The sequence below is a fragment of the Saccopteryx leptura genome, chromosome 5, assembly GCF_036850995.1.
Source record: "Saccopteryx leptura isolate mSacLep1 chromosome 5, mSacLep1_pri_phased_curated, whole genome shotgun sequence".
In the NCBI taxonomy this organism is placed as follows: domain Eukaryota; kingdom Metazoa; phylum Chordata; class Mammalia; order Chiroptera; family Emballonuridae; genus Saccopteryx; species Saccopteryx leptura.
The window spans coordinates 216,966,015-216,992,398 of NC_089507.1; the positions used below are offsets into that span (position 1 = coordinate 216,966,015).

General features: G+C 48.2%; 2 protein-coding genes across 2 annotated transcripts; both read right to left on the reverse strand.

Moving 5' to 3' along the window:
• Positions 1-1,788: 1,788 nt before the first annotated feature.
• Positions 1,789-17,942, reverse strand: LOC136406655 (zinc finger protein 343-like). The gene is made up of 6 exons (XM_066386616.1): positions 17,930-17,942; positions 15,980-16,102; positions 9,627-9,707; positions 9,388-9,446; positions 6,486-6,612; positions 1,789-4,414 (listed from the first exon to the last, which is right to left on the reverse strand). Exons 1-6 carry the CDS (start codon positions 17,940-17,942, stop codon positions 2,688-2,690), a joined length of 2,130 nt encoding a protein of 709 aa, XP_066242713.1. The 3' UTR covers positions 1,789-2,687.
• Positions 17,943-18,037: 95 nt separating this feature from the next.
• On the reverse strand, positions 18,038-25,876 carry LOC136406656 (zinc finger protein 343-like). The gene is made up of 5 exons (XM_066386618.1): positions 25,765-25,876; positions 25,543-25,623; positions 25,304-25,362; positions 22,385-22,511; positions 18,038-19,960 (listed from the first exon to the last, which is right to left on the reverse strand). The coding sequence occupies exons 1-5, from the start codon at positions 25,874-25,876 to the stop codon at positions 18,327-18,329; spliced, it is 2,013 nt and encodes a 670-aa protein (XP_066242715.1). The 3' UTR covers positions 18,038-18,326.
• Between the last annotated feature and the right edge of the window lie 508 nt (positions 25,877-26,384).

Below are 26,384 nucleotides of genomic sequence, written 5' to 3' on the forward strand. Positions count from 1 at the left end.
CCTCAAGTATTTTTCTGGTTTTCAAAGCCTGACGTCCAATTTGTGCTTCTGACAAATTCCAACTGAGCAATCAGTTTTCCTAAGGTCGAGATCAGTGGTAGTCAACCTGGTTCCTACCGCCCACTAGTGGGCGGTCCAGCTTTCCTGGTGGGCGGCAGCGGAGCAACCAAAGTATAAATAAAAAAGATAGTTTTAACTATAGACAGTTGTTTTAAGAAGATTTATTCTGCCAAACTTAGCGAAAATCCGACATAAGGTACTTGGGAAGTAATTATTATTATATGCTTTCACTTGCTGTCACTCTGCTTTATAAGTTTTATAAAGTTACTTCCCTACTTTATAAATCACCATTACTGTGGAAATGGTGGGCAGTTAGAAAATTTTACTACCAACAGATACAAAAGTGGGCAGTAGGTATAAAAAGGTTGACTATCCCCTGGTCTAGACAGACCCTCTCCAGTGAAGACTTTCTAGCCCAAACATAAAATCAGAGCCAGGGACAATGGAATTGTCAAATAGGGCCATTTGGGCTCAGAGGGAGGGAGTAGAAAAGGCCAAAAGCTCCAGGCCCTTAGGCTGCAAAACAACAAGTGCTTGAATCAGCTCTCTTGAACCAACTAGTAGATTGATGTCTCTAAGCAGGACTCGTGGATTGGAGAGATGAGGGGCCATGCCATTCAACATGTATTTAGGGGTCTTTAAACCCATGAATAGATAACACGCCCCAAGAGCTGATTCATGATTGAAGGAGAGGTCACAGCTAAAGAATCTGCACTTAGAATATGGAAGTCTAAAGAGACTGTACCAATAAAGGGTCCATGAAAATGCAGGACTTGAACAGTCCATTAAGGAACAGTGATGTCTTGATGGGGATGAGAGGTCTTCAGCAGAGACCGGAGGAGAGATTAGGAGAAAGAAAACCCAGGGAACGGAGCCTGCACAGCAGCCACAGGGAGTCATCATTTAGAAGCAGCAATCCAGGCCTTGGTCACCTGGGAAGTTCCCTCCCCTCTGGAACCTCGATCATCCTCTCCATGCAAAGTCTCAGATTCTCCAGCAAATCTACTAGATTTATTTGGGACTTATTTCTCAGGGGTTGGATTCATGCAGGAAACCTGGGCTGTGAATGTGAAGTCCTTTCCAGATGCAGGTGTGACTAAGGGGCACAGACTGAGCTCATGAAAGACTTTACTGGAACAGAAGGACAAAAACACACTGGGAAGAATTGTGTATGAAAATAAAACACGTGGTCATTTTTAGGTTACTTACATAAAACCTTGTACTTCTTTATTCCCAGTAATTACAAAAAAGTGGGAACATAAAATAAAAACATGTCAATTCAGTTCCCAGTGCCATCCTCACTCTCAGAGGATGGGGGAGGAGTCAAGATGTCTGAAACCCCATCCAAGGTGACTGAGGTAGTGGACGGTGGGGGCAAACACAACCTCCTGGTCTTTTGAGGATGAACAACAGGGTAAATCTCCACCCACAAGCCCTGCTGAGATGGGTCTTCTCCCGGAGTGTCCCCCGGTGTACAATGAAGTAGAGCTGATTGCTGAAGTGTCACAGAGTATTCCCCTGTCCATGTAAAGTTTCTCCTAATGTAGCTGTTCTACGATGTGTCCTGAGCTGAGCTTTTCCCAATCACTGCCCATTCTGCCCAAACCCAGAGAATGTATATGCTGCACTGTGTTGAGGGTGCTTCACGGCCAGTCATGTCTATACTCCTTATACACTTAAGGTGTCTCACAGTGGAGTCCCTGGAGAGACAATAGATGGCGAATTGGTGAATGAGGGCTGGAATGGGCAGAGACAGGAGCTGACCTGCGATGTGTTCACAACTGACATCTCACGGGCATCTCCGGATCCAGGATGACCTCTGAACCCAACCGAGTCAAGGGGTGAGGTTCTGTCTCCCCATCTCAACCAGTCATTGAACAGGAAACACCCTGTGTGTAGAGGCAGTTCTCTGTGGCTCAGAGCAGGTCCTAGAGAAGAATTCATCACCATGGCCATCAGCCGCAGTTATCAGCAGCTGCAGGGGTGTGGGTCCTGATAAGGTGATCTGGGCAAAGCTCGGGAACATCCTCACTGCAGGATCTCCCCACAGCATGAGAACAAGGACACATGATCACAGGATCCCTGTCCACACTCCCTGCAAACACACAGCCCCTCCCTAAGTATGCCCTCATGGTATGACTGCTGGACACTGGCTATTTGGTCAATGTTGATGTATTGCTAATGCCTCATCCACAGTCCCTGCACACATGCTTCCTGCCTGAGTGCCTCCTCCTTGTGCAATGGGGGCTGACTTACAGCTAAAGCTACCTGCATGCTGCATGCATGCGACTCCTCTGGTGAATGTGTCCTTGGTGCCTGATGACAGGCGACACATTTCTGCAAGGACACAACAGCACAGAAACACACACACACACACACACAGACGATGTGGTGTCTCTGGTGTAAGATAGTCTCACTGATTGCTGAAGTCCTGACCGAGGTCCCTGCATACGCAAACCTTCCCCCCTCCATGTGTCCCCAGGTGTCTGATGACATCTGACGTGTACCTAAAGCTTCACCCACATTCCCTGCAAATATCACACTTGTCCTTCGATATGTCCTCTGCTAATTAAGGAGTGCTGCTTTCCAGCTAACGCCTCATCTACACTCACCACACATAAAAGGATTCAACCTGAGTGAGTCCTCAGGTGCTTCCTGAAAGCTGACTTATCACCAAATCCTCGTCCACACTCCGGGCACACAAAGGGCTTCTCCCCAGAGTGAATCCTCTGGTGTGTCTTGAGGTGTGTCTTTTGACTAAATCCTCGCCCACAGTCCAGACACACAAAGGGCTTCTCCCCTGAGTGAGTCCTCTGGTGTATCCTGAGGGTTGACTTATCAATAAATCCTCGTCCACAATCCGGGCACATGAAGGGCTTCTCCCCTGAGTGAGCCTTCTGGTGATTCCTGCATCGTGAGTTATCACGAAATCTTTGTCCACACTCTGGGCACATGTAGGGCTTCTCCCCTGAGTGACTCATCTGGTGTCTCCTGAGTTGTGAGTTAAAACAATATTCTCGTCCACATTCCGGGCACACGTAGGGCTTCTTCACTGAGTGAGTCTTCTGGTGATTGCTGAGCTGTGCTTTAAAACAAAATCCTTTTCCACATTCTGGGCACATGTAGGGCTTCAGCTCTGAGTGAGTCATCTGGTGTCTCCTGAGGAGTGGCTTATGACGAAATTGTAAAAAACACTCAGGGCACACAAAGGGCTTCTCCCCCGAGTGAGTCCTCAAGTGGATTCTAAGGCTTGAATATTCACGAAATCCTCGTCTGCACTCAGGGCACACGTAGGGCTTCTCCTCTGAGTGAATCTTCTGGTGTCTGTTGAGTTTTGACTTAGAAGCAAATCCTCGGCCACACTCAGGACACACAAAGGGCTTCTCCCCAGAGTGACTCCTCTGGTGTACCTTGAGTTTTGACTTAGAAACAAATCCTCGTCCACACTCAGGACACACAAAGCGCTTCTCCCCAGAGTGAATCCTCTGGTGTATCTTGAGTTTTGACTTAAAAGCAAATCTTTGTTTACACTCCGGGAACAAGAAGGGCTTGGTGCCAGAGTGAGTCCGCAGGTGTCTCCAGAGGTTTGACGTATACCCAAATCCTCGTCCACACTCCGGGCACACGAAGGGCTTCTCCCCCGAGTGAGACCTCTGGTGTATCCTGAGGTTTGACTTATACCCAAATCCTCGTCCACACTCCGGACACAAGAAGGGCTTCTCCCCCGAGTCACTCCGCTGATGTACCATGACTTTTGATTTATCGCCAAATCTTTGGCCACACTCATCACACAGGAAAGGATTCTCCATCGACAAGTGCATTTCAGGGTGTGTGAGGAGGTGTGACTTCAGTGTGAAGCCCCGCCCACACTGCCTGCAAACGTAGGGCTTCTCCCCCGAGAGGGTCACCCTGTCTGCCATAACGTTTGATTCCAGGCTGCAGTCTGGTTCGTGGTCACTGCAGCTCACAGCTCTGGATCTCAGAGTTTCTAATTCCTTCCTCCCCTTGTCTGTCTGCACAGGGCTTACCCTTTGGACTGAGCTGGGCTCTGTTTCTAGCGCCACATGACCTTCTCTGGAAGGTCTTCGGGGTGGGCTGTGGAATGCGCCTGAGGTTACCCTCTCCTCCGTCTGCACAAGCCAAAGTCTCAAGCCATCTTCTCTGCTTTCACCTTCTGTGATTTCACTCCAGCAATTCTGAGAAAAAGCCATCCGCTCCTGATACCTCAGGCCCGAATCCCCCGGATAGAAGTCACACATGAACGAGGACATGGGAAGCACCTCCTGGCTGGGCAGTGACTCCCGGGGGAAGGCCAGAAGGCAGGAGGAGCGAGGGTCCATTTCTGGCTTTGATTCTGCTGGAGAAAGAAAGTTCGGTCAGAGAAGCCGCAACATTACTGCAGGGAGTCCCTCCTTCTCTCAGGTAAACTAGGGCCCTCCTGCCACACCTGGTATTAATCATAGCTGTACAACATCCTTTGTTTCCACTAATGATTTCTTTAGGTTCTATTTCTACACAGTCCCTTTTCTATGGCAATCCAGAGGAACCATCCCAGAAACATCTTCTACATGTCACTCAGACTGGGCACCTTCCAGGTCAGCAATCTGCCCTGTAAATACCTTCAATACCACCAGCTGTTTCTTTCTAGTAAGTCAGCCAAGCCATGACCCTCCCACTGATGCCCTGTTTACACTTCTGTTGTACTTGGGGGTGACAGTCTCTGTGACCAATGTAGAAATCACTTTAATGACTTTACTTATTAAAAAAACAAAAACAAAAACTGAACACAAGTTACTTGATCAGGAGGGCTTCCAAACACAAGAAACGCTACATTACACAGAGGTTGAACAGAGTGTATAACAACTGAATCTGAATTTCAGCTTCCCCATCTCCAGACAAATACTTAGAAGAAATAATTTCTAAGTACTAAGTTCTCTACTAGGTACTGTGACTCCCGCCATGGACAAGAAAGACTCAGTTCATTCTCTCATGATTTTGGAACCCTGAGCCCAGACCAATCTCATCACACTGACATCACACTTGGCAGCAGGATTTCCTTGGGCCACCGAAGATTGGTGAAAAGTTACTGCCACTTTGGAACACATTTTTAAAAGCCACAGTGTCCGACCCAGATGCTGAGGATGGCCCCTTTGGCCCGCCTCAAGCGCTAAAATAGCTCTGTTGCCAAGCAACAAAGCCATGGCCCCAGGGGGCCAGAGCATCACCTTGTACAGGCCTTGCGGGTTGATCCCAGTCAGGGCCCAAACGGGAGTCTTTCTCACTGACTCACTGCTTCTCACTTAAGAAAAACATTAAAAAAAATTTTTTATATTTTTATTACGTGTGATATATTTTGAAAGATTAAATAACATAAGATTGTGAATTTTACCCATTCATTTTTCCTTTTTTTAAAATGTAGTTATTAAAAAAGTTTAAATCATGCCTGTGGCTCACACTGTATTTGCACGGCACAGCACTGACCTAGAACAAGAGGTGGGAGAAATAGAGCTTGAGACCTATTTCATCCTCCCCTCTCTCTCTGTACAGTTGACAGGCTCAGGATGAATTTTAAATTGTTAACCAGATGGAAACAAGTCAAAAGAATTATAATTTATGACACGTAAAACTGACATAAAATTCAAACTTTGGTGTCCAAAGAAAACGTCTTCCCGGGACACAATCATACTCATTCATCCACGTACCGTCCTGGCTACTTAGGATGACAGGGAGAGAGTGCAGAGCAGTTAGAGATCACATCGCCCACAAAACACCTAAAATAGCTATTCTCTGGCCCTTTACAGAAGAAGTGGACAACAGCTGACTCAGGGTAATGTTGCAAGCAAAAGTATCAACCTAGGATTAAAGAATCAATGTATGTTTCTAAATACTAGAAAAATTGTAGCATATAGAACACAAACCTCTGATGGTTGCAGAAGGTGTTACTCTCTACTCTCCCACGTGCAAAAGACACTTGCAGTCCCACCGGCCTCCTTACAATTCCCTACCCCTGGGAGGGACCATCCCTTCCTTAATGTCTTAGAGCCAACACGTCTCTATCTGAAATGCTATTTCCTTTCACACATAGAGTCTAACTCCGTCACTACATTACGTCTTTGGTCACAAGTTACATCCTCATTGATTTCATATTCAGCCCGCCACCATGTCACAATCGATACTCCTTTATCCTGCTTCATTGGATCATTATTTTTGAGTAGCAATGCTTATAACTGTCTAATGTACCATCCTATCTCTGCACAGAAAGCTTCTTCTCTCTTATTTCTCTAAATACATCCTGAAAAGCCCTCATGGCTAGGGGCTGCTATTCCCTCACTTCTGTGTAGCTCTAAGTGTCTAGAACATCTTCTGGCCCACGGTAGGTGGTCCATCCCGCTACCGCAGTAAGGAAGGACAGAACACAGCCTCACCCAGCGAGAGCAGGTTCCTGATGTTCTCCAGCATCACTTCCTTGTACAGGCTCCTCTGCGCAGGGCTCAGCCTCCTCCATTCCGCCTTTGTGAAGACCACGGCCACATCCCTGAATGTAATCGGTACCTATTAACAAGCAATTCATTAATGACCAGCAAGTCACCATCAATTTTCCAAGCGCGATGAGAAAATCTCCTGACCCTCGAGTGTTTGGATCTACAAAACCTGGTTCCAGTTCTTTCCCTAGTACACAGTTCTATGTACCCAACTCTAATGGCCACGGCCTTGGCTTTGTATTAAAATTCAAGGGATGCAGAGTCTATGCATACACCATTCCTGGGCCTTGGACATTTATGATTTCCTTGGAGAACTGATTTGTGAATCAACTTGAAAGCTGGCCACCAAGCAGTGGCAAAGTGGATAGAGCATCGCACGATGACGCAAAGGACCCAGTTTCGAAAACCCCGATGTCACCATCTTGAGAGCCGGCTCATCCGGCTGGAGCATCGGCTCAATAGCATAAGTGCAGGCTCGCAGGCTTGAACTTGGAATCATAGATATGGCACCATGGTCACTGGCTTGAGCACAGTCATTGGCTTGAGCAAGGGGTCACTGGCTCTGCTGTACCTCCCACGTCAAAACACAAGTGAGGAAGCAGTGACTGATCACTAAGGTGCTGCAATGAAGAATTGATGCTTCTCGTCTCTCTCCCTTCCTGTCTGTCCCTATCGGTCCCTCTCTGACTCTCCATCTGTGTCAAAAAATATATAAAAATTGAAACCTTTAGCAGTGCTCAGGAAGGTGACAGTGAGGACATAATATGAAAGATTTGTAGATGGAAGAGTTCTAGATGGGCAGAGAAGTTGCAATTTGAGGGGGACTTGCTGTCCACAGCGTATCGTCCAACACACACACAATGTCCAGGGACATCGTAACTCAGCACAGAACTGGAAAGCTGTTTTCACTTTGCATAACAAGGAAATTTATTCAGACTTCCTCTCATTCTCATATTCGTATGTTCTCTCTTATTTTCTTTCTCACCCTGTGTCTCTCACTTCAATACACTTTCTTTGTTAAATACTGAGCATTTTAGGTAAAACATTGTAGCAATCTGGAGACCAACCCAGCTCCCTGCTCAGGATGTGGCTCTCCTCACTTGTTCGTGTTTCCTGACTTGTCTTGGTGAGTTCAGTAAAGGCTATTGTCCCCGAATATGTGTCTAATGAGCAGGGGAGGCCTGGACATGCACAATCAGGCTGACCCTCCCCCTCCAGAAATGACAGTCCTCTTAGCAGGGCTCTCCTGGCCTCTCTCCCAGAATGACTTATGTAACCTTACATAAAATACTTCAATGCAATGATTACCACACCAAAAAATATCTGCCTGGGCTGTAGCTCTACACAACATCACCAGACAAAAAAGTCAGCCTGAGTCTTAGAGTAACACCTACTTAAAACAACAGAGTAAAGAAAAGCCTGACCTGTGGTGGCACAGTGGATAAAGTGTTGACCTGAAATGCTGAGGTTACTGGTTCAAAACCCTGGGCTTCCCTGGTCAAGGCACATACGGGAGCTGATGCTTCCTGCTCCTCCTCCCTTTCTCTCTCTCTCTCTCTCTCTATCTCTCTCTCTCTCCTCACTCTAGAATGAATAAATAAAAATTTAAAAAAAAAAAAAGAAAAAAGAAAGAATAATAAGTATGTACAAATCTCATCAAACGAGGGAAGAACACATAACCAGACCAGGAAGTTTCAGCCAGGGCTGCAAAATGGGCCTCCCACCCTGTGCATTTACAAGTACAGTCCTCAGAGAGTCCTGCCCATTCAGGGGTGTCAGAGCCCCTACCACGTTTTTATGAGAAGAGTTTGGCTGGAGGCTATTGCAGGAGACCCTTCCAGCATAGCCTCTAGGAACAAAGAAAGGTCACCGCATTCAGAATAATTAACTAGGTCTGCAATCAAGTGATTAAGAACATCCTTCCCAGTTTAGGGGAAACTAGAGCAGGATCTCTGAACCCAGAATCAATACCTCAGGCCTTCCTGCAAAAATTCTTTTTGGCCCTGGCCGGTTTGCTCAGTGGAAGAGCGTCGGCCTGGCGTGTAGAAGTCCCGGGTTCGATTCCCGGCCAGGGCACACAGGAGAAGCGCCCATCTGCTTCTCCACCCCTCTCCCTCTCCTTCCTCTCTGTCTCTCTCTTCCCCTCACGCAGTCGAGGCTCCATTGGAGCAAAGATGGCCCGGGCGCTGGGGATGGCTGCTTGGCCTCTGCCCCAGGCGCTAGAGTGGCTCTGGTCGCGGCAGAGCGACGCCTGGAGGGGCAGAGCATCGCCCCCTGGTGGGCGTGCCGGGTGGATCCCGGTCGGGCGCATGCGGGAGTCTATCTGACTGTCTCTCCCGGTTTCTAGCTTCAGAAAAATACAAAAAAAAAAAAAAATTCTTTTTTTGGTGATATTTACTGTTCATGTTCAATTGAGTTCAAATTCATTAATTTTAAATACTATTGCTCCACTCTATCCTCTGCTTCTCTACTTGTTCAAAAATTTCAACAGTAAAAAGGTAAAAAGATGTTCACTGCAAAAGACAGTATCTTTAGCTAGTGTGATGTGAAGTGAATTAAATACACATTTAAAAATTTTAATAATCTCAATTTTTAAAAATATCCCTTATACTTTGCACTTTCCTAGAATCTACTAATCTTGGGTAGATTTTGCAACAAAGAAAATAAAACACACAAATGCTGGAGTCATTCTAAATTGGACAACATGGTGCCTGACACAGGCATGGACTGTCTAATGCTGTTCGCTCTTTCCCTTCCCCAGAAAAGAAAATATCCTGTTTCCCTATTCTGTGGAAAATGGGGCAGCATTTCAGAAAAAAAGGGGAAAAATTTAACGCCAACTCACCAGTGTTTTGGGCTTTCCCCACTTTTCTTGGAGCGAGTCAGTGCAGTTGGAAGGCAGACCTAGGGGAAGAACAAAGCTCTGAGGGTGCAGGCCTCCCAGAATGCCCCGGGGAGCAGCTCCTCGGAGCCCAGGACAGAGGGAGCAGTCCCTTTACTCAGCTGGGGTCACTACAGTGCTCTCAGCTAAGCCCAGAGCCTTACTCCTCCTCCTCACCTCTCCAGACTCTCAACAACTCTCACCTTTAGCCTCGTGATTTAAGGTCAGATTCTTCATGGTCTCCATGTCTTCCCTGTTCTCCTCCCGGTCCTGCTCTCCCAGGGCTGAAGGATCAGCCAACGTCACAGCCTCAGGGTCAGACCAGTGTTTGCCCTGAAATGCTACCTCCAGGCCAGGTAGTCGTTAAGATCAATTTCTGCTTCTGCCCCAGGTCATTTCTCTTTATCGTCCTTGTGAAAGCCCATCGTGTTTCCATGAAGCAGCACCTGCGGGTGGAGCAGCAATGTGACGTTTCCACACTCCTTACTGTACAAATCAGGCACTGCAGGTCCTGAGAGCTCCCACCCCAACCGCATCCCCACTCACTCACCGACTTGGGCCAGAGTCAGACCAAAAAAAGAAGCACAAGAACCAGAATTCTATATATTCACACTCAGTCCAGGGTTCCCAAAACCATTCACACACACCTGTCCCTAGGTGTCCCCTTGCCAAAAGCAGGGGGGCTATCTGGTCGGCTCTGCACCCCCACCCACCACAGGGAACGCCTATTTAGCTCTGACTGACCTCCTGTGACCGGAACCCAAATTAATCAGAGATGCACTTCTGCAGCCACCTCCCTATGGCAGTGGTCCCCAACCTTTTTTGGGCCACAGACCAGTTTAATGTCAGAATATATATTCATGGACCGGCCTTTAGGTCACAAAATAAAATTATGCAACCGGCGTAAAAACTGGAATTTTTAAATAAAATTGTCGAACTTATGATATTTATTGGGCTAAGTTAAAGGAGGAACGAGCATATCCTCATTATTCAGGCTGTATTTAAATTTATTTTGACAACGTTTCAGGTTATTTATTCTTTCTCTGCGGACCGGTACCAAATGGCCCACGAATCGGTACCGGTCCGCGGCCCGGGGGTTGGGGACCACTGTCCTATACGAATTGTATGTCAGAGAATCATCTCAACTCCTCCAATAAAATGATATGAACCTGACCAGGCGGTGGCGCAGTGCATATGGAGAAAGAGAGAGACGCGGAGGACCCTGATACAAATCACCGAGGTCGCCAGCTTCAGTGCGGGCTCATTTCGTTTGAGCAAAGGTCACCAGTTTGGAAGCAAAGTCGCTGGCTGGAAGGAGGGGTCACTTAGTCGGCTGTAGTAACCTCCTACATCCCCCACCCCCCACCCCCGTTAAGGCACATATGAGAAAGCAGTCAATGAACTAAGTGCCGTAACCAAAAATTGATGCTTCTCATCTCTCTTACTGTCTGTCTGTCCCTGTCTAGCCCTCCCGCTGATTCTCTGTCAGTATACAAAAAAAAAAAAAAGAAAGAAAAATGATATGTGAGTTCCTGCTCACCAGCCCCAGCGGGAGACGGAAAGAGCCTGGAAGAGCCCCGCGACTCTGAAACTCCAATGAAGATGAGTCTCTACCCACTTCCCCGTCCCTAAATACACGTCCCGGGCGGCGTCCTGGCTTCCAGATTGAAACCTCCCGCACTTCCCGTTCCATCTACTGCACACCAGCCTTCAATCCACGCGGGTCCAATCCACCAGCTCCCCAGCACCGCTCCTAACCTTACGCACTGCCTCTCCCGTCCCTCCTTCCAGCACGGTAGTCACATCCGCAAACCGCGCCACCAGAACTAGTCAGAGGCCCACGTGGTCTCCCTGATCATTTGTGAATGAACTACAATTCCCAGAATCCCTGGAGGCTCCGCCTCTCACTGTACGCAACAGAGAGAACTTAAATCAGGAGTTTAATTTACCTGAACATTGTATACTCTAGTGACAGCCGACCCGTTTTTCAAACTTTTCATTTACTGATTTTAGAGAGTGAGAATGGAACTCAGAAAGAAAGAGAGAGAAACATGGATAACTTGTCCCACTTATGTTTGTATTCATTGGATGATTCTTGTATGTAACCTGACTGGGGATGAAAACAACAATCTTTTTGCATATTCCACGATGCTCTAACCATCTGACCAAACAGGCCACCTCTTCCATTCTCTTTTCTTAAGAAACTGAAGTATAAAACATACAATATTTCCGGAAAGAAGTCTGTTACCAGGGTTTCAAACAATAAGACTACAATCCAGAAGTCTCTGCGGCAGTCTCTCCTGAGGTTATTCCGGCCCAGACGGTCCTCTCCAGGGTTCTATTCCGAGAAGGCATTTCAGGTTTCCGAGTCCCGTTTGTCTAGCCCACAGGCTGCGAGGCTCTTCTGGTATTTTGCATGTTTTTCCCTTCATGTGATACAGCGATACTCACTGCGTTTAAGCTGAATAACACACACGCCTCCTTCCGTGAGCGCCATCTAAGTGTGGCTCCGTGCTACTGGCCCGCCCCTGCGGGCAGCCCCAAGTCACTAGCAGGAAAACCAGGGAATGCAAAAAAAAAAAAAAAAAAAATCAGGGAATGCAAAGCGGTCACCCCACTGTGGATGCTGTGCACTCTATTTCCTCTCTTTAAGTCAGCTGGTGGCAGAGAAATGCAGGACGGCTTAACAACAGAGTACAGCACATGATGTGAAAACTGAAATCGGACGTGGAGAAGCCTGGTTCCCCCAAATTATAATAACTCTCCTCTGTCCTACTCCTCCTTCCACGTGATAGATAGAGCTGCATGAAGTCTTTCCTGAGATGGACAGGGAAGCTCTAAGGAGGGTCTTTGCACGGAGGTGACTGGATTGGGTCCTTCAGAGTCCTGTTCATTCTTTCTACCTGTCCTGAACTTCGGGGCCTATAAATGCAATGCAATTTCCAATTAATACCTAACTTAGTGGCTAATTCTTGAGATATCCTAGATATAAATGCAGGTCCATTGTCTGATCCTAGGACTAGGGGAATGCCATATCTAGGTATGATTTCCCTTAATAAGACTTTGCAGACTGTGGAAGCAGCCTCTCCTCGCGTGGGGAATGCTTCCACCCATCCTGAGAAGGTGTCTACTAATACTAATAGATACTTATAACCTGACTTCCCAGGGGTCATCTCTGTGAAATCTATTTCCCACAGTTCTCCCGGAGCTTTCCCCTGATACCTCACAAAGGGGGGTGGCTTCTTATTCTGCACATTTACTCTGGCACAGATGCTGCACCTCGAGACAATGGAGTGGACAATATCCCTGATGTTGGGCCCTACATAATACTTCCTGATAAGTTGTTCTAGCTTGTTTTGTCCTAGATGGGTACTAGTATGAATACCTCCTACTATTTCTTTTACTATTCCCTGGGGTAAATAGAGCTGGGAGTCAGGAAGCTCTATCCATCCCTGCTGGTTTCTCTTTCCCTTCAATTATATTCCTTCCTGCTCTTCTTCTGGGGAATATCTAGGATCCGGAGGTAGTGTTGGCTTAGGCAGCAATGGCAGAAGGCTTTCTTGTGGCCCAGTGGCTGCCTCTCTTGAAGCTGAGTCTGCTAGGTTGTTACCCTTTACAATAGGAGAGTCCCCTCTCTGGTATCCTTTGCAGTGGATGATGGCAACTTTGGTAGGTAGCCAAATGGCATTTATGAGGGCAAGAATTTCATTGCGATTTTTAATGGCTTTCGCCCCTGCTGTCAGTAAGCATCTCTCCTTGTATATGGCACCGTGGACATGGGCAGTGGCGAATGCATACCAGCTGTCAGTATAGATGTTGGCAACTTTTCCCTCTGCTATCTGTAAGGCTCAGGTTAGTCCTATTAGCTCTGCCCTTTGTGCAGATGTTCCTGCGGGCAGTGCTTTCTGCCACAGGACCTTATTTTCCGTGGCCACTGCTGCCCCTGCATGTCGCTGTCCATCCTTAATAAAACTGCTCCCGTCTGTAAAGAGGGTCAGGTCTGCCTTCCCATATGCTTGATCCCTTAAGTCCGGGCGGAAGCCAGTCACTGTGTCAAGGATTTGTTTGCAACTGTGGACCAAAGTGGAGTCTGGTATTGGCAACAGGGTCACTGCTGGGTTCAGGGCCACTGTTTTGAGGAACTGAACAGATGGAGGGTTCAGCAGCTGAGCCTGATACTGCGTTAGCCGCGCATTAGATAGTCACCTGTCAGGAGGTGCTCGCAGCACTTGCTCTACATAGTGTTCCCTAATGACTTTGATGTCCTGCCCTAAAGTCAATTTACTAGCCTCCTTGACTAGTATGGAGGTGGCATCAAGTGCCCTCAGACATGTTGGCCATCCCGAGGCTACAGGATCAAGTTTCTTGGACAGATAGGCCACAGGCCTCTTCCACGGCCCGAGCTCCTGGCTCAGTACTCCTAAAGCTACCCCTCCGTTTTCTGCTATAAATAGCTGAAAGGGTTTGGCCAGATCTGGCAGGGCCAAAGCTGGGGCAGCCACCAGGGCCTCTTTAAGTGCTTGGAACGCTTGCTTCTCCTTATCTGTCCATGTGAACTGCTCTTCCTTACCCCTGGTCAGTTCGTGCAGGGGTTCAGCTAGTTCTGCAAAGCCTAATATCCACAGTCGGCAGTATGCTACTGCACCCAGGAATTCTCGTACCTGCCTCTTGCTAGTAGGCTCGGGGATCTGCAAGACCATCTGGATTCGCTGGCTGGACAATATCCTTTGCCCTCCCTGTAAGTTATACCCCAAATAACTTACAGTTTGCATCACAATCTGGGCCTTCTTGGCGGAGACTCGATACCCCATTTGCCCGAGATCTTGTAGCAGGTCCGAGGTAGCTTCCTCACACTCTCCTTCGTCCTTGGCAGCTATGAGGATGTCATCCACATACTGGAGCAGTACGATTGACAAATGGGAGGAGCAGAAAGCCTGCAGGTCTTTGCTGAGGGCCTCATTAGAAATGGTGGGGGAGGCCCTGGCCGGTTGGCTCAGCGGTAGAGCGTCGGCCTGGCGTGCGGGGGACCAGGGTTCAATTCCCGGCCAGGGCACACAGGAGAAGCGCCCATTTGCTTCTCCACCCCTCCCCCTCTCCTTCCTCTCTGTCTCTCTCTTCCCCTCCCGCAGCCAAGGCTCCATTGGAGCAAAGATGGCCTGGGCACTGGGGATGGCTCCTTGGCCTCTGCCCCAGGCGCTAGAGTGGCTCTGGTCACGGCAGAGCGACGTCCCGGAGGTGCAGAGCATCGCCCCCTGGTGGGCAGAGCGTCGCCCCTGGTAGGCGTTCCGGGTGGATCCCGGATGGGCGCATGCGGGAGTCTGTCTGACTGTCTCTCCCCGTTTCCAGCTTCAGAAAAAGTAAAAAAAAAAAAAAAGGTGGGGGAATTCTTAAACCTTTGTGATAGTCTGGTCCAAGTGAACTGCCCCAACAGTCCATTATCTTAGTAGTTGCCTTCTTTATCTGGCCCTATACTTTCTTTAGGACTGAGTAGGTGGCTCCCGTGGCGACTAGGAAGTCTATTGGCATTCCTTTGACTGTTCAGGTGACCATGGGCTCCTGGGAGCCGATGGGAATGGAGCCCTGGCCCCGTCAGTCTAAGGTTTGGAGCAAGATCTCTGGGGCTTGTTTTGACCTCTGTCTGTCGGCCCTCAATTTGGGCACTCTCTCTTCCAGTGCCCTTTCTCCTTACAATAGGCACATTCATCTTTGGCTATTCGCCGTCCCTGGCCCTTTTGCTGTCCCCCTTTCCCTTTGGGAGGAGGTTTCTGGGCAGCAATCAGAATTTTGGCAACTTCCTTCGCCCTGCCAACCTCCGGATCATCCCTATTGACATACACCTTCTGGGCTATCTCTAATAGCTTGCTTCTATTCTCTCCCTCGAACCCCTCAATCTTCGGAAGCTTTTTCCTAATGTCTAAAGCGGCCTGAGTCACAAAGGCTATATTTCCTAGTCTCCGGTTCTCTTCTGCCTCTGGATCTAGAGGGGTATATACTCTACAACCCTCCATAAGTCTTTCTAGAAAGGCTGCTGGGGATTCCTCTCTTCCCTGGATGACTTCACTTACCTTGCTAAAGTTGGTTAGCTTCCTAGCTGATGCTTGAGCCCCCTCAACAGAGCCCGGCGATACTGGAGGAGCGCGTCCCTTCCCCCAGTGGTATTAAGGTCCCAGGTAGGAGGTTGAGACAGGAGAACGTCTTCTATTTCCCTTATTCCCTCCTGAGTTTTCCTTTCTTCTTCCAACACCACCTTAGCAGCTTCTCTCATTATTCTGTCCCTTTCTTCAGAAGTGAAGAGGGTTTGTAAAATCTGCTGACAATCATCCCATGTGGGCTGATGGGTCCTAAAAATGGTCTCAAGGAGAGATATTAGTCCCTGAGGTTTCTTGGAAAATGGGGGATTCTGATGTATCCAATTGTATAAATCACTAGTGGAAAGGCACATAGATGAGGTGAGGAGGTGCCCATGGGCCAGCATCTGGTGCCGGCGGCGCCTCCTGGAGAGGCAAAATGACGGCGCCTCCTGGAGAAGAAGACAAAATGGCTGCACCTCCCGCACCATAGACCACCCCTCCTCGGGTGTGGGGCGGGCTCAAGAGCCCACTCACGTCCTGCTGAGAGGAATCTGGTTCCTCCTGCCGCCGATAGGGTAGAGGGGAATTCACTGGGTCTAGGTGGTCCTCTGGCGGTCCAGGCAAAACAGGGTAAAGTCTGGACGGTTCACCAGGCCGTGTCGGGGGGATGGGCTTTTCCCTTTTCCTTTTCTTTGACCCTCCCAACTTTCCCATTCCCCGTAGCGAGACAAACCGCTCGCCTGCCTCGCTGGCTGTCCTTCAGACACTTTCTGATGTACCCAGGCCGCTCGGTGGCTATATCTACCCACACATCTATATACAGGTACTGGTCTGGGTGGGGTGCCCTATAGACCGTGGGTCTGACAGCAAATAAAGTTGGAAGGTCAAAAGTGCCCTCTGTGGGCCATCCCACATTAAATGTAGGCCATTCCAGCTGGCTCAAGGTCTTGAGGAAACCTGGACTCGGTGACAGACCTCCATACCCCTGAGCCCTCTTCTAGAAATCAGAAAAATTCTTCAACAGGCACTAGAGCGGGGATCCCGGCACAGACTCCTGTTGTCCCATCCTAGACAACTCAAGAATAATGAGTAAGGGGTAGGATAAAGGCAACACACACTATTAACACAAGGAACACACTTGTCTCTCTCACACTCAACTCAGTCATTCGAGCTCAGACAAAACGCAGCACAGCGCGGTGCAAAAAAAAAAGGATTCCTAATGTGACCGGTCACTCCTAAAGTTAACAAATCCAAATATCCAAATTTCAGAGAGCGGCGTCCCGCTTCTGAAAGCCCTGGGTAGGTTACTGGCAGCGTCCCACCTACCACCTCAGGATTGTGTGCTCCAGAGCCCAAAAGCCAAACCAAATGAGGATCCTCCGTGAATACTTACTCAGCTCGAGCTGTCCTTCCTGTCTCCGACTCAAAACTCCACCGAGGTAGAATCCCAGACGAGCCCCCAAAAATGTTGCATCCACCGGGTACGAGAACAAACGTCGGAGACTTTCAGGAGATTAGATCGTACTTTATTGGCCAAGTTTAACCTGCACAGTGGTGAACTCCCAAGATGTACGGAGACACCGTACTCACAAAGAGCTGCAAATGAAAGTCGCACCTGGCGCTTACAGCCAGGCCCTTATATATCCTAAGTGAGCAAGTATTACACAGAAGCAGATGTGGCAGTTAGCTATTCGCTAGGGAGGTCGCACGCAGCATAGCAACAGGGGCCGACATAGCAACAGGGGCCGGGTTCAGCTTAGTGGCGAATTTCAAACATAAACTTCTGATAAGGGTCTCTGACCTTCTCTGTTCCCAGCCTCACAGGAGCCATATCAGCACTTCCTGCTCCTGCTCCTTCAATAGTTACACTCTGGCAGCCACAGCACACCTCCCCGAATCTAACACTGGAATGGGCAGAGAAAGAAGCTGACCTGCAGTGTGTTCGCAACTGAGATCTCACGGGCAACTCTGGAACCAGGATGACCCTCTGAACCCAACAGAGTCAAGGGGTGAGGTTTTGTCTCCCCATCTCAACCAGTCATTGAACAGGAAACACCCTGTGTGTAGAGGCAGTTCTCTGTGGCTCAGAGCAGGTCCTAGAGATGATTTCATCACCATGGCCATCAGCCGCAGTTATCAGCAGCTGCAGGGTGTGGGTCCTGATACAGTTATCTGGGCAAAGCTGGGGAACTTCCTCACTGAAGGATCTCCCCACGGCATGAGAACAAGGACACATGATCACAGGATCCCTGTCCACACTCCCTGCAAACACACGACCCCTCCCTGAGTATGCCCTCATGGTATGACTGCTGGACACTGGCTATTTGGTCAATGTTGATGTATTGCTCACAACTCACCCACAGTCCCTGCACACACGCTTCCTGCCTGAGTGCCTCCTCCTTGTGCAATGGGGGCTGACTTACATCTAAAGCTACCTGCATGCTGCATGCACGCGACTCCTCTGGTGAATGTGTTCTTGGTGCCTGATGACAGGTGACACATTTCTGCAGGGAAACAACTGCACAGACACACACACACAAACACACACACACACACACACACACACACACACACACACACACACACGGTGTGGTATTTCTGGTGTAAGATAGTCTCACTGATTGCTGAAGTCCTGACCGAGGTCCCTGCATACACAAACCTTCCCCCCTTCATGTGTCCTCAGGTGTCTGATGACATCTGACGTGTATGTACCTAAAGCTTCACCCACATTCCCTGCAAATATCACACTCGTCCTTTGATATGTCCTCTGCTAATTAAGGAGTGAAGCTTTCTAGCTAAAGCCTCATCCACACTCAACACACATAAAAGGATTCAACCCAAGTGAGTCCTCAGGTGCCTCCTGAAAGCTGACTTATCACCAAATCCTCGGCCACACTCTGGGCACACGTAGGGCTTCTCCCCAGAGTGAATCCTCTGGTGTGTCTTTTGACTAAATCCTCGCCCACAGTCCAGACACGCGAAGGGCTTCTCCCCTGAGTGAGTCCTCTGGTGTTTCCTGAGGGTTGACTTATCAATAAATCCTCGCCCACACTCCGGGCACATGAAGGGCTTCTCCCCTGAGTGAGCCTTCTGGTGATTCCTGCATCGTGAGTTATCACGAAATCCTTGTCCACACTCTGGGCACACGTAGGGCTTCTCCCCTGAGTGACTCACCTGGTGTCTCCTGAGCTCTGATTTAAAACAAAATCCTTTTCCACATTCTGGGCACATGTAAGGCTTCAGCTCTGAGTGAGTCATCTGGTGTCTCCTGAGGAGTGGCTTATGACGAAATTGTAAAAAACACTCGGGGCACACAAAGGGCTTCTCCCCCGAGTGAGTTCTCAAGTGGATTCTAAGGCTTGAGTATTCACGAAATCCTCGTCTGCATTCAGGGCACACGTAGGGCTTCTCCTCTGAGTGAATCTTCTGGTGTCTGTTGAGCTTTGACTTAGAAGCAAATCCTTGGCCACACTCAGGACACACAAAGGGCTTCTCCCCAGAGTGACTCCTCTGGTGTACCTTGAGTTTTGACTTAGAAACAAATCCTCGTCCACACTCAGGACACACAAAGGGCTTCTCCACAGAGTGAATCCTCTGATGTATCTTGAGTTTTGACTTAAAAGCAAATCTTTGTTTACACTCCGGGAACAAGAAGGGCTTGGTGCCAGAGTGAGTCTTTTGGTGTCTCCTGAGTTTTGACTTAACAGTAAATCCTCGTCCACACTCCGGGCACATGAAGGGCTTCTCCCCTGAGTGAGACCTCTGGTGTATCCTGAGGTTTGACTTATACCCAAATCCTTGTCCACACTCTAGACACAAGAAGGGCTTCTCCCCCGAGTCACTCTGCTGATGTACCATGACTTTTGATTTATCGCCAAATCTTTGGCCACACTCATCACACAGGAAAGGATTCTCCACCGATGAGTGCACTTCAGGGTGTGTGAGGAGGTGTGACTTCAGTGTGAAGCCCCGCCCACACTGCCTGCAAACGTGGGGCTTCTCCCCCGAGAGGGTCACCCTGTCTGCCATAACGTTTGACTCCAGGCTGCAGTCTGGTTCGTGGTCACTGCAGCTCACACCTCTGGATCTCAGAGTTTCTAATTCCTTCCTCCCCTTGTCTGTCTGCACAGGGCTTACCCTTTGGACTGAGCTGGGCTCTGTTTCTAGCACCGCATGACCTTCTCTGGAAGGTCCTCGGGGTGGGCTGTGGAATGTGCCTGAGGTTACCCTCTCCTCCGTCTGCACAAACCAAAGTCTCAAGCCATCTTCTCTGCTTTCACCTTCTGTGATTTCACTCCAGCAACTCTGAGAAAAAGCCATCCGCTCCTGATACCTCAGGCCCGAATCCCCCGGATAGAAGTCACACATGAACGAGGACATGGGAAGCACCTCCTGGCTGGGCAGTGACTCCCGGGAGAAGGTCGAATGGCAGAAAAAGCCGAGGTCCATTTCTGGCTTTGATTCTGCTGGAGAAAGAAAGTTCGGTCAGAGAAGCCGCAACATTTCTGCAGGGAGTCCCCCCTTCTCTCAGGTAAACTAGGGCCCTCCTGCCACACCTGGTATTAATCATAGCTGTACAACATCCTTTGTTTCCACTAATGATTTCTTTAGGTTCTATTTCTACACAGTCCCTTTTCTATGGCAATCCAGTGGAACCATCCCAGAAACATCTTCTACATGTCACTCAGACTGGGCGCCTTCCAGGTAAGCAATCTGCCCTGTAAATAGCTTCAATACCACCAGCTGTTTCTTTCTAGTAAGTCAGCCAAGCCATGACACTGCCACTGATGCCCTGTTTACACTTCTGTTGTACTTGGGGTGACAGTTTCTATGACCTATGTGGAAATCACTTTAACGACTTTACTTATTAAAAAAACAAAACAAAGACTGAACACAAGTAACTTGATCAGGAGGACTTCCAAACACAAGAAACGCTACATTACACAGTGGTTGAACAGAGTGTATAACAACTGAATCTGAATTTCAGCTTCCCCATCTCCAGACAAATACTTAGAAGAAATAATTTCTAAGTACTGAGTTTTCTACTAGGTACTGTGACTCCCGCCATGGACAGGAAAGATGCGGTTCATCCTGTCATGAATTTGGAACCCTGCACCCAGACCAATCTCATCACACTGACATCACACTTGGCAGCAGGATTTCCTTGGGCCACCGAAGATTGGTGAAAAGTTACTGCCACTTTGGAACACATTTTTAAAAGCCACAATGTGGGACCCAGATGCTGAGGATGGGCCCCATGGCCCCCATGGCCCCGCCTCAAGCGCTAAAATAGCTGTTGCCAAGCAACAAAGCCATGGCCCCAGGGGGCCAGAGCATCACTGGTACAGGCCTTGCGGGTTGATCCCAGTCGGGGCCCAAACTGGAGTCTTCCTCACTGACTCACTGCTTCTCACGTAAGAAAAACATTAAAAAAAATTTTTATATTTTTATTACGTGTGAAATATTTTGATGACATAAGATTGTGAATTTTAGCCTGACCAGGCGGTGGCGCAGTGGATAGAGCGTTGGACTGGGATGCAGAGGACCCAGGTTCGAGACCCCGAGGTCGCCAGCTTGAGCGTGGGCTCATCTGGTTTGAGCAAAAGTCTACCAGCTTGAACCCAAGGTCGCTGGGTCCAACAAGGTGTTACTCGGTCTGCTGAAGGCCCGCGGTCAAGGCACATATGAGAAAGCAATCAATGAACAACTAAGGTGTTGCAAGCGCAATGAAAAACTAATAATTGATGCTTCTCATCTCTCCGTTCCTGTCTCTGTCTATCCCTCTCTGACTCACTCTGTCTCTGTAATAAATAAATAAATAAATAAATAAAGACTTAAGATTGTGAATTTTACCCATTCATCTCTACTTTTTTGAAAATGTAGTTATTAAAAAAGTTTAAATCATCCCTGTGGCTCACAGTGTATTTGCACAGCACAGCACTGACCTAGAACGAGGGGTGGGAAATATAGAGCTCGAGACCTATTTCATCCTCCCCTCTCTCTCTGTACAGTTGACAGGCTCAGGACGGTGTTTAAATTGTTCACAAGATGGAAACAAGTCAAAAGAATGATAGTTCATGACACATAAAACTGATATAAAATTCAAACTTTGGTGTCCAAAGAAAAAGTCTTCCCAGGACACAATCATACTCATTCATCCACATACTGTCCTGGCTACTTAGGATGACAGGGAGAGTTCAGAGCAGTTAGAGATCACATCACCCACAAAACACCTAAAATAGCTATTCTCTGGCCCTTTACCAAAAACGAGGACAAGGGGTGACTCAGGGTAATGTTGCAATCAAAAGTATTTATCAACCTAGGATTAAAGAATCAATGTATGTTTCTTAATAAGAGAAAAAATGTAGCGTATAGAACACAAACCTCTGATGGTTGCTGAAGACGTTACTCTCTCCTCTCCCACGTGCAAACTGCACTTGCAGTCCCACCGGCCTCCTTACAATTCCCTACCCCTGGGAGGGACATCCCTTCCTTAATGTCTTAGAACCAGCACTTCTCTATCTGAAATGCTATTTCCTTTCACACATAGAGTCTAACTCCGTCACTACATTATGTCTTTGGTCACAAGTTACCTCCTCATTGATTTCATATGCAGCCCGCCACCATGTCACAATCGACAATCCTTTATCCTGCTTCATTGGATCACTGTTTTTGACTAGCAAAGCTTATAACTGTCTAATGTACCATCCTATCCCTGCACGGGAAGCTTCTTCTTTCTTATTTGTCTCAATACATCCTGAAAAGCCCTCATGGCTAGGGGCTGCTATTCCCTCACTTCTGTGAGGCTCTAAGTGTCTAGAACATCTTCTGGCCCACGGTAGGTGGTCCATCCCGCTACCGCAGTAAGGAAGGACAGAACACAGCCTCACCCAGCGAGAGCAGGTTCCTGTAGTTCTCCAGCATCACTTCCTTGTACAGGCTCCTCTGCGCAGGGCTCAGCCTCCTCCATTCCGCCTTTGTGAAGACCACGGCCACATCCCTGAACGTGATCGGTACCTATTAACAAGCAATTCATTAATGACCAGCAAGTCACCATCAATTTTCCATGCACGATGAGAAAATCTCCTGACCCTCGAGTGTTTGGATCTACAAAACCTGGTTCCAGTTCTTTTCCTAGTACACAGTTCTATGTACCCAACTCTAATGGCCACGGCCTTGGCTTTGTATTAAAATTCAAGGGATGCAGAGTCTATGCATACACCATTCCTGGGCCTTGGACATTTATGATTTCCTTGGAGAACTGATTTGTGACTCAACTTGAAAGCTGGCTACCAAGCAGTGGAAAAGTGGATAGATCATCACACGATGATGCAGAGGACCCAGTTTCGAAAACCCCGATGTCACCATCTTGAGGGCCGGCTCATCCGACTGGAGCGTCGGCTCAATAGCATAAGTGCAGGATCGCAGGCTTGAACTTAGAATCATAGATATGGCACCATGGTCACTGGCTTGAGCACAGTCATTGGCTTGAGCAAGGGGTCACTGGCTCTGCTGTACCTCCCACGTCAAAACACAAGTGAGGAAGCAGTGACTGATCACTAAGGTGCTGCAATGAAGAATTGATGCTTCTCGTCTCTCTCCCTTCCTGTCTGTCCCTATTGGTCCCTCTCTGACTCTCCATCTGTGTCAAAAAATAAATAAAAATTGAAACCTTTAGCAGGGCTCCGGAAGGTGACGGTGAGGACACATTACGAAAGATTTTGAGATGGAAGAGTTCTAGATGGGCAGAGATATTCCAATTTCAGCTAGTCAGCTGTTCACAGTGTATCGTCCAACACACGCACAATGTCCAGGGACATTGAAACTCAGCACAGAACTGAAAAGCTGTTTTCATTCAACATCACAGGGAAATTTATTATTTAGACTTCTTCTCATTCTCATATTCATATGTTCTCATTCTCATATTCATATTCACCCTGTGTCTCTCCACTTCAATACACTTTCTTTGTTAAATACTGAGCATTGTAGGTAAAACATTGTAGCAACTCTGGAGACCAACCCAGCTCCCTGCTCAGGATGTGGCTCTCCTCACTTGTTCGTGTTTCCTGACTTGTCTTGGTGAGTTCAGTAAAGGCTACTGCCCCTGGATATGTGTCTAATGAGCAGGGGAGGCCTGGTCATTCACAATCAGGCTGACCCTCCCCCTCCAGAAACGACAGTCCTCTTAGCAGGGCTCCCCTGGCCTTTCTCCCGGAACTACTTATGTAACCTTACATAAAATTAAATACTTCAACGCAATGATTACCACACCAAAAAATATCTGCCTGGGCTGTAGCTCTACACAACATCACCAGACAAAAAAAGTCAGCCTGAGTCTTAGAGTAATACCTACTGAAAACAACAGAGTAAAAAAGAAAGGAAAGCCTGACCTGTGGTGGCGCGGTGGATAAAGTGTTGACCTGAAATGCTGAGGTTACTGGTTCAAAACCCTGTGCTTCCCTAGTCAAGGTACATACAGGAGCTGATGCTTCCTGCTCCTCCTCTCCTTCTCTCTCTCTCTATCTCTCTCTCTTTCTCCTCACTCTAGAATGAATAAATAAAAATCTTAAAAAAAAAAAAAAGAAAAAATAGGCCCTGGCCGGTTGGCTCAGTGGTAAAGCGTCGGCCTGGCGTGCAGAAGTCCCAGGTTCGATTCCCGGCCAGGGCACACAGGAGAAGCGCCCATCTGCTTCTCCACCCCTCCCCCTCTCCTTCCTCTCTGTCTCTCTCTTCCCCTCCCGCAGCCAAGGCTCCATTGGAGCAAAGATGGCCCTGGCGCTGGTGATGGCTCCTTGGCCTCTGCCCCAGGCGCTAGAGTGGCTCTGGTCGCAACAGAGTGAGCCCCGGATGGGCAGAGCATCGCCCCCTGGTGGGCAGAGCGTCCCCCCCGGTGGGCGTGCCGGTGGATCCCAGTCGGGCGCATGCGGGAGTCTGTCTGACTGCCTCTCCTCGTTTCCAGCTTCAGAAAAATACAAAAAAAAAAAAAAAAAAAGGAAAAATTAAGAATTATAAATATATACAAATCTCATCCAACCAGGAAAGAACACATAACCAGACCAGGAAGTTTCAGCTAGGGCTACAAAATGGGCCTCCCACCGTGTGCATTTATAAGTATATTCCTCAGAGTCCTGCCCATTCAGGGGTGTCTGAGCCCCTACCACGTTTTTATGGGAAGAGTTTGGCAGGAGGCTATAGCCTCTACAAACAAAGAAAGGTCACCGCATTCAGAATAATTAACTAGGCAGGCAATTAAGTGATTAAGAACATCCTTCCCAGTTCAGGGGAAACTAGAGCAGGATCTCTGAACCCAGAATCAATACCTCAGGCCTTCCTACAAAAATTATTTTTTTGGTGACATTTACTGTTCATGTTCAATTGAGTTCAAATTCACTATTTTTAAATACTATTGCTCCACTCTATCCTCTACTTCTCTACTTGTTCAAAAATTTCATTAGTAAAAAGGTAAAAAGATGTTCACTGCAAAAGACAGTATCTTTAGCTAGTGTGATGTGAAGTGAATTAAATACACATTTAAAATGATTAATAATCTCAATTTTTAAAAATATCCCTTATACTTTGCACTTTCTTAGAATCTACTAATCTTGGGTAGATTTTACGACAAGGAAAATAAAACACACAAATGCAGGAGTCATTCTAAATTGGACAACATGGTGCCTGACACAGGCATGGACTGTCTAATACTGTTCGCTCTTTTTCTTCCCCAGAAAAGAAAATATCCTGTTGGCCTATTCTGTGGAAAATGTGGCAGCATTTCAGAAAAAAAGGGGAAAAATTTAATGCCAACTCACCAGTGTTTTGGGCTTTCCCTCCTTTTCTCGGAGCGAGTCAGTGCAGTTGGAAGGCAGACCTAGAGGAAGAACAAAGCTCTGAGGGTGCAGGCCTCCCAGAATGCCCCGGGGAGCAGCTCCTCGGAGCCCAGGACAGAGGGAGCAGTCCCTTTACTCAGCCGGGGTCACTACAGTGCTCTCAGCTAAGCCCAGAGCCTTACTCCTCCTCCTCACCTCTCCAGACTGTCAACAACTCTCACCTTTAGTCTCATGATTTAGGGTCAGATTCTCCATGGTCTCCATGTCTTCCCTGTTCTCCTCCCGGTCCTGCTCTCCCAGGGCTGAAGGATCAGGCAACGTCACAGCCTCAGGGTCAGATCAGTGTTTGCCCTGAAATTCTACCTCCAGGCTAGGTAGACGTTAAGATCGATTTCTGCTTCTGCCCCAGGTCACCTCTCCTTATAGTCCTTGTGAAAGCCCACCGAGTTTCCACGAAGCCAGCACCTGTGGGTGGAGCAGCAATGTGATGTGTCCACACTCCTTACTGTACAAATCAGGCACTGCAGGTCCTGAGAGCTCCCACCCCAACCGCATCCCCACTCACCCACCGCCTTGGGCCAGAGTCAGACCAAAAAAAGAAGCACAAGAACCAGAATTCTATATATTCACACTCAGTCCAGGGTTCCCAAAACCATTCACACACACCTGTCCTTAGTAGGTGTCCCCTTGCCAAAAGCAGGGGGGCTATCTGGTCGGCTCTGCACCCCACCCACCACAAGGAATGCCTGTCTATTTAGCTCTGACTGACCTTGTGTGACCGGAGCCCAAATTAATCAGAGATACACATCTGCAGCCACCTCCCTATGGCAGTGGTCCCCAACCTTTTTTGGGCCACGGACTGTTAGATTCGGGGAGGTGTGCTGTGGCTGCCAGAGTGTAACTATTGAAGGAACAGGGAGTGCTGATAGGGCCCCTGTGAGGCTGAGAACAAAGAGATCAGACATCCTGCATTCTATTGGTCAGAGACCCTTATCAGAAGTGTATGTTTGAAATTCACCACTCAGCTAAACCCTGCCCCTGTTGCTATGCTGTGTGCGACCTC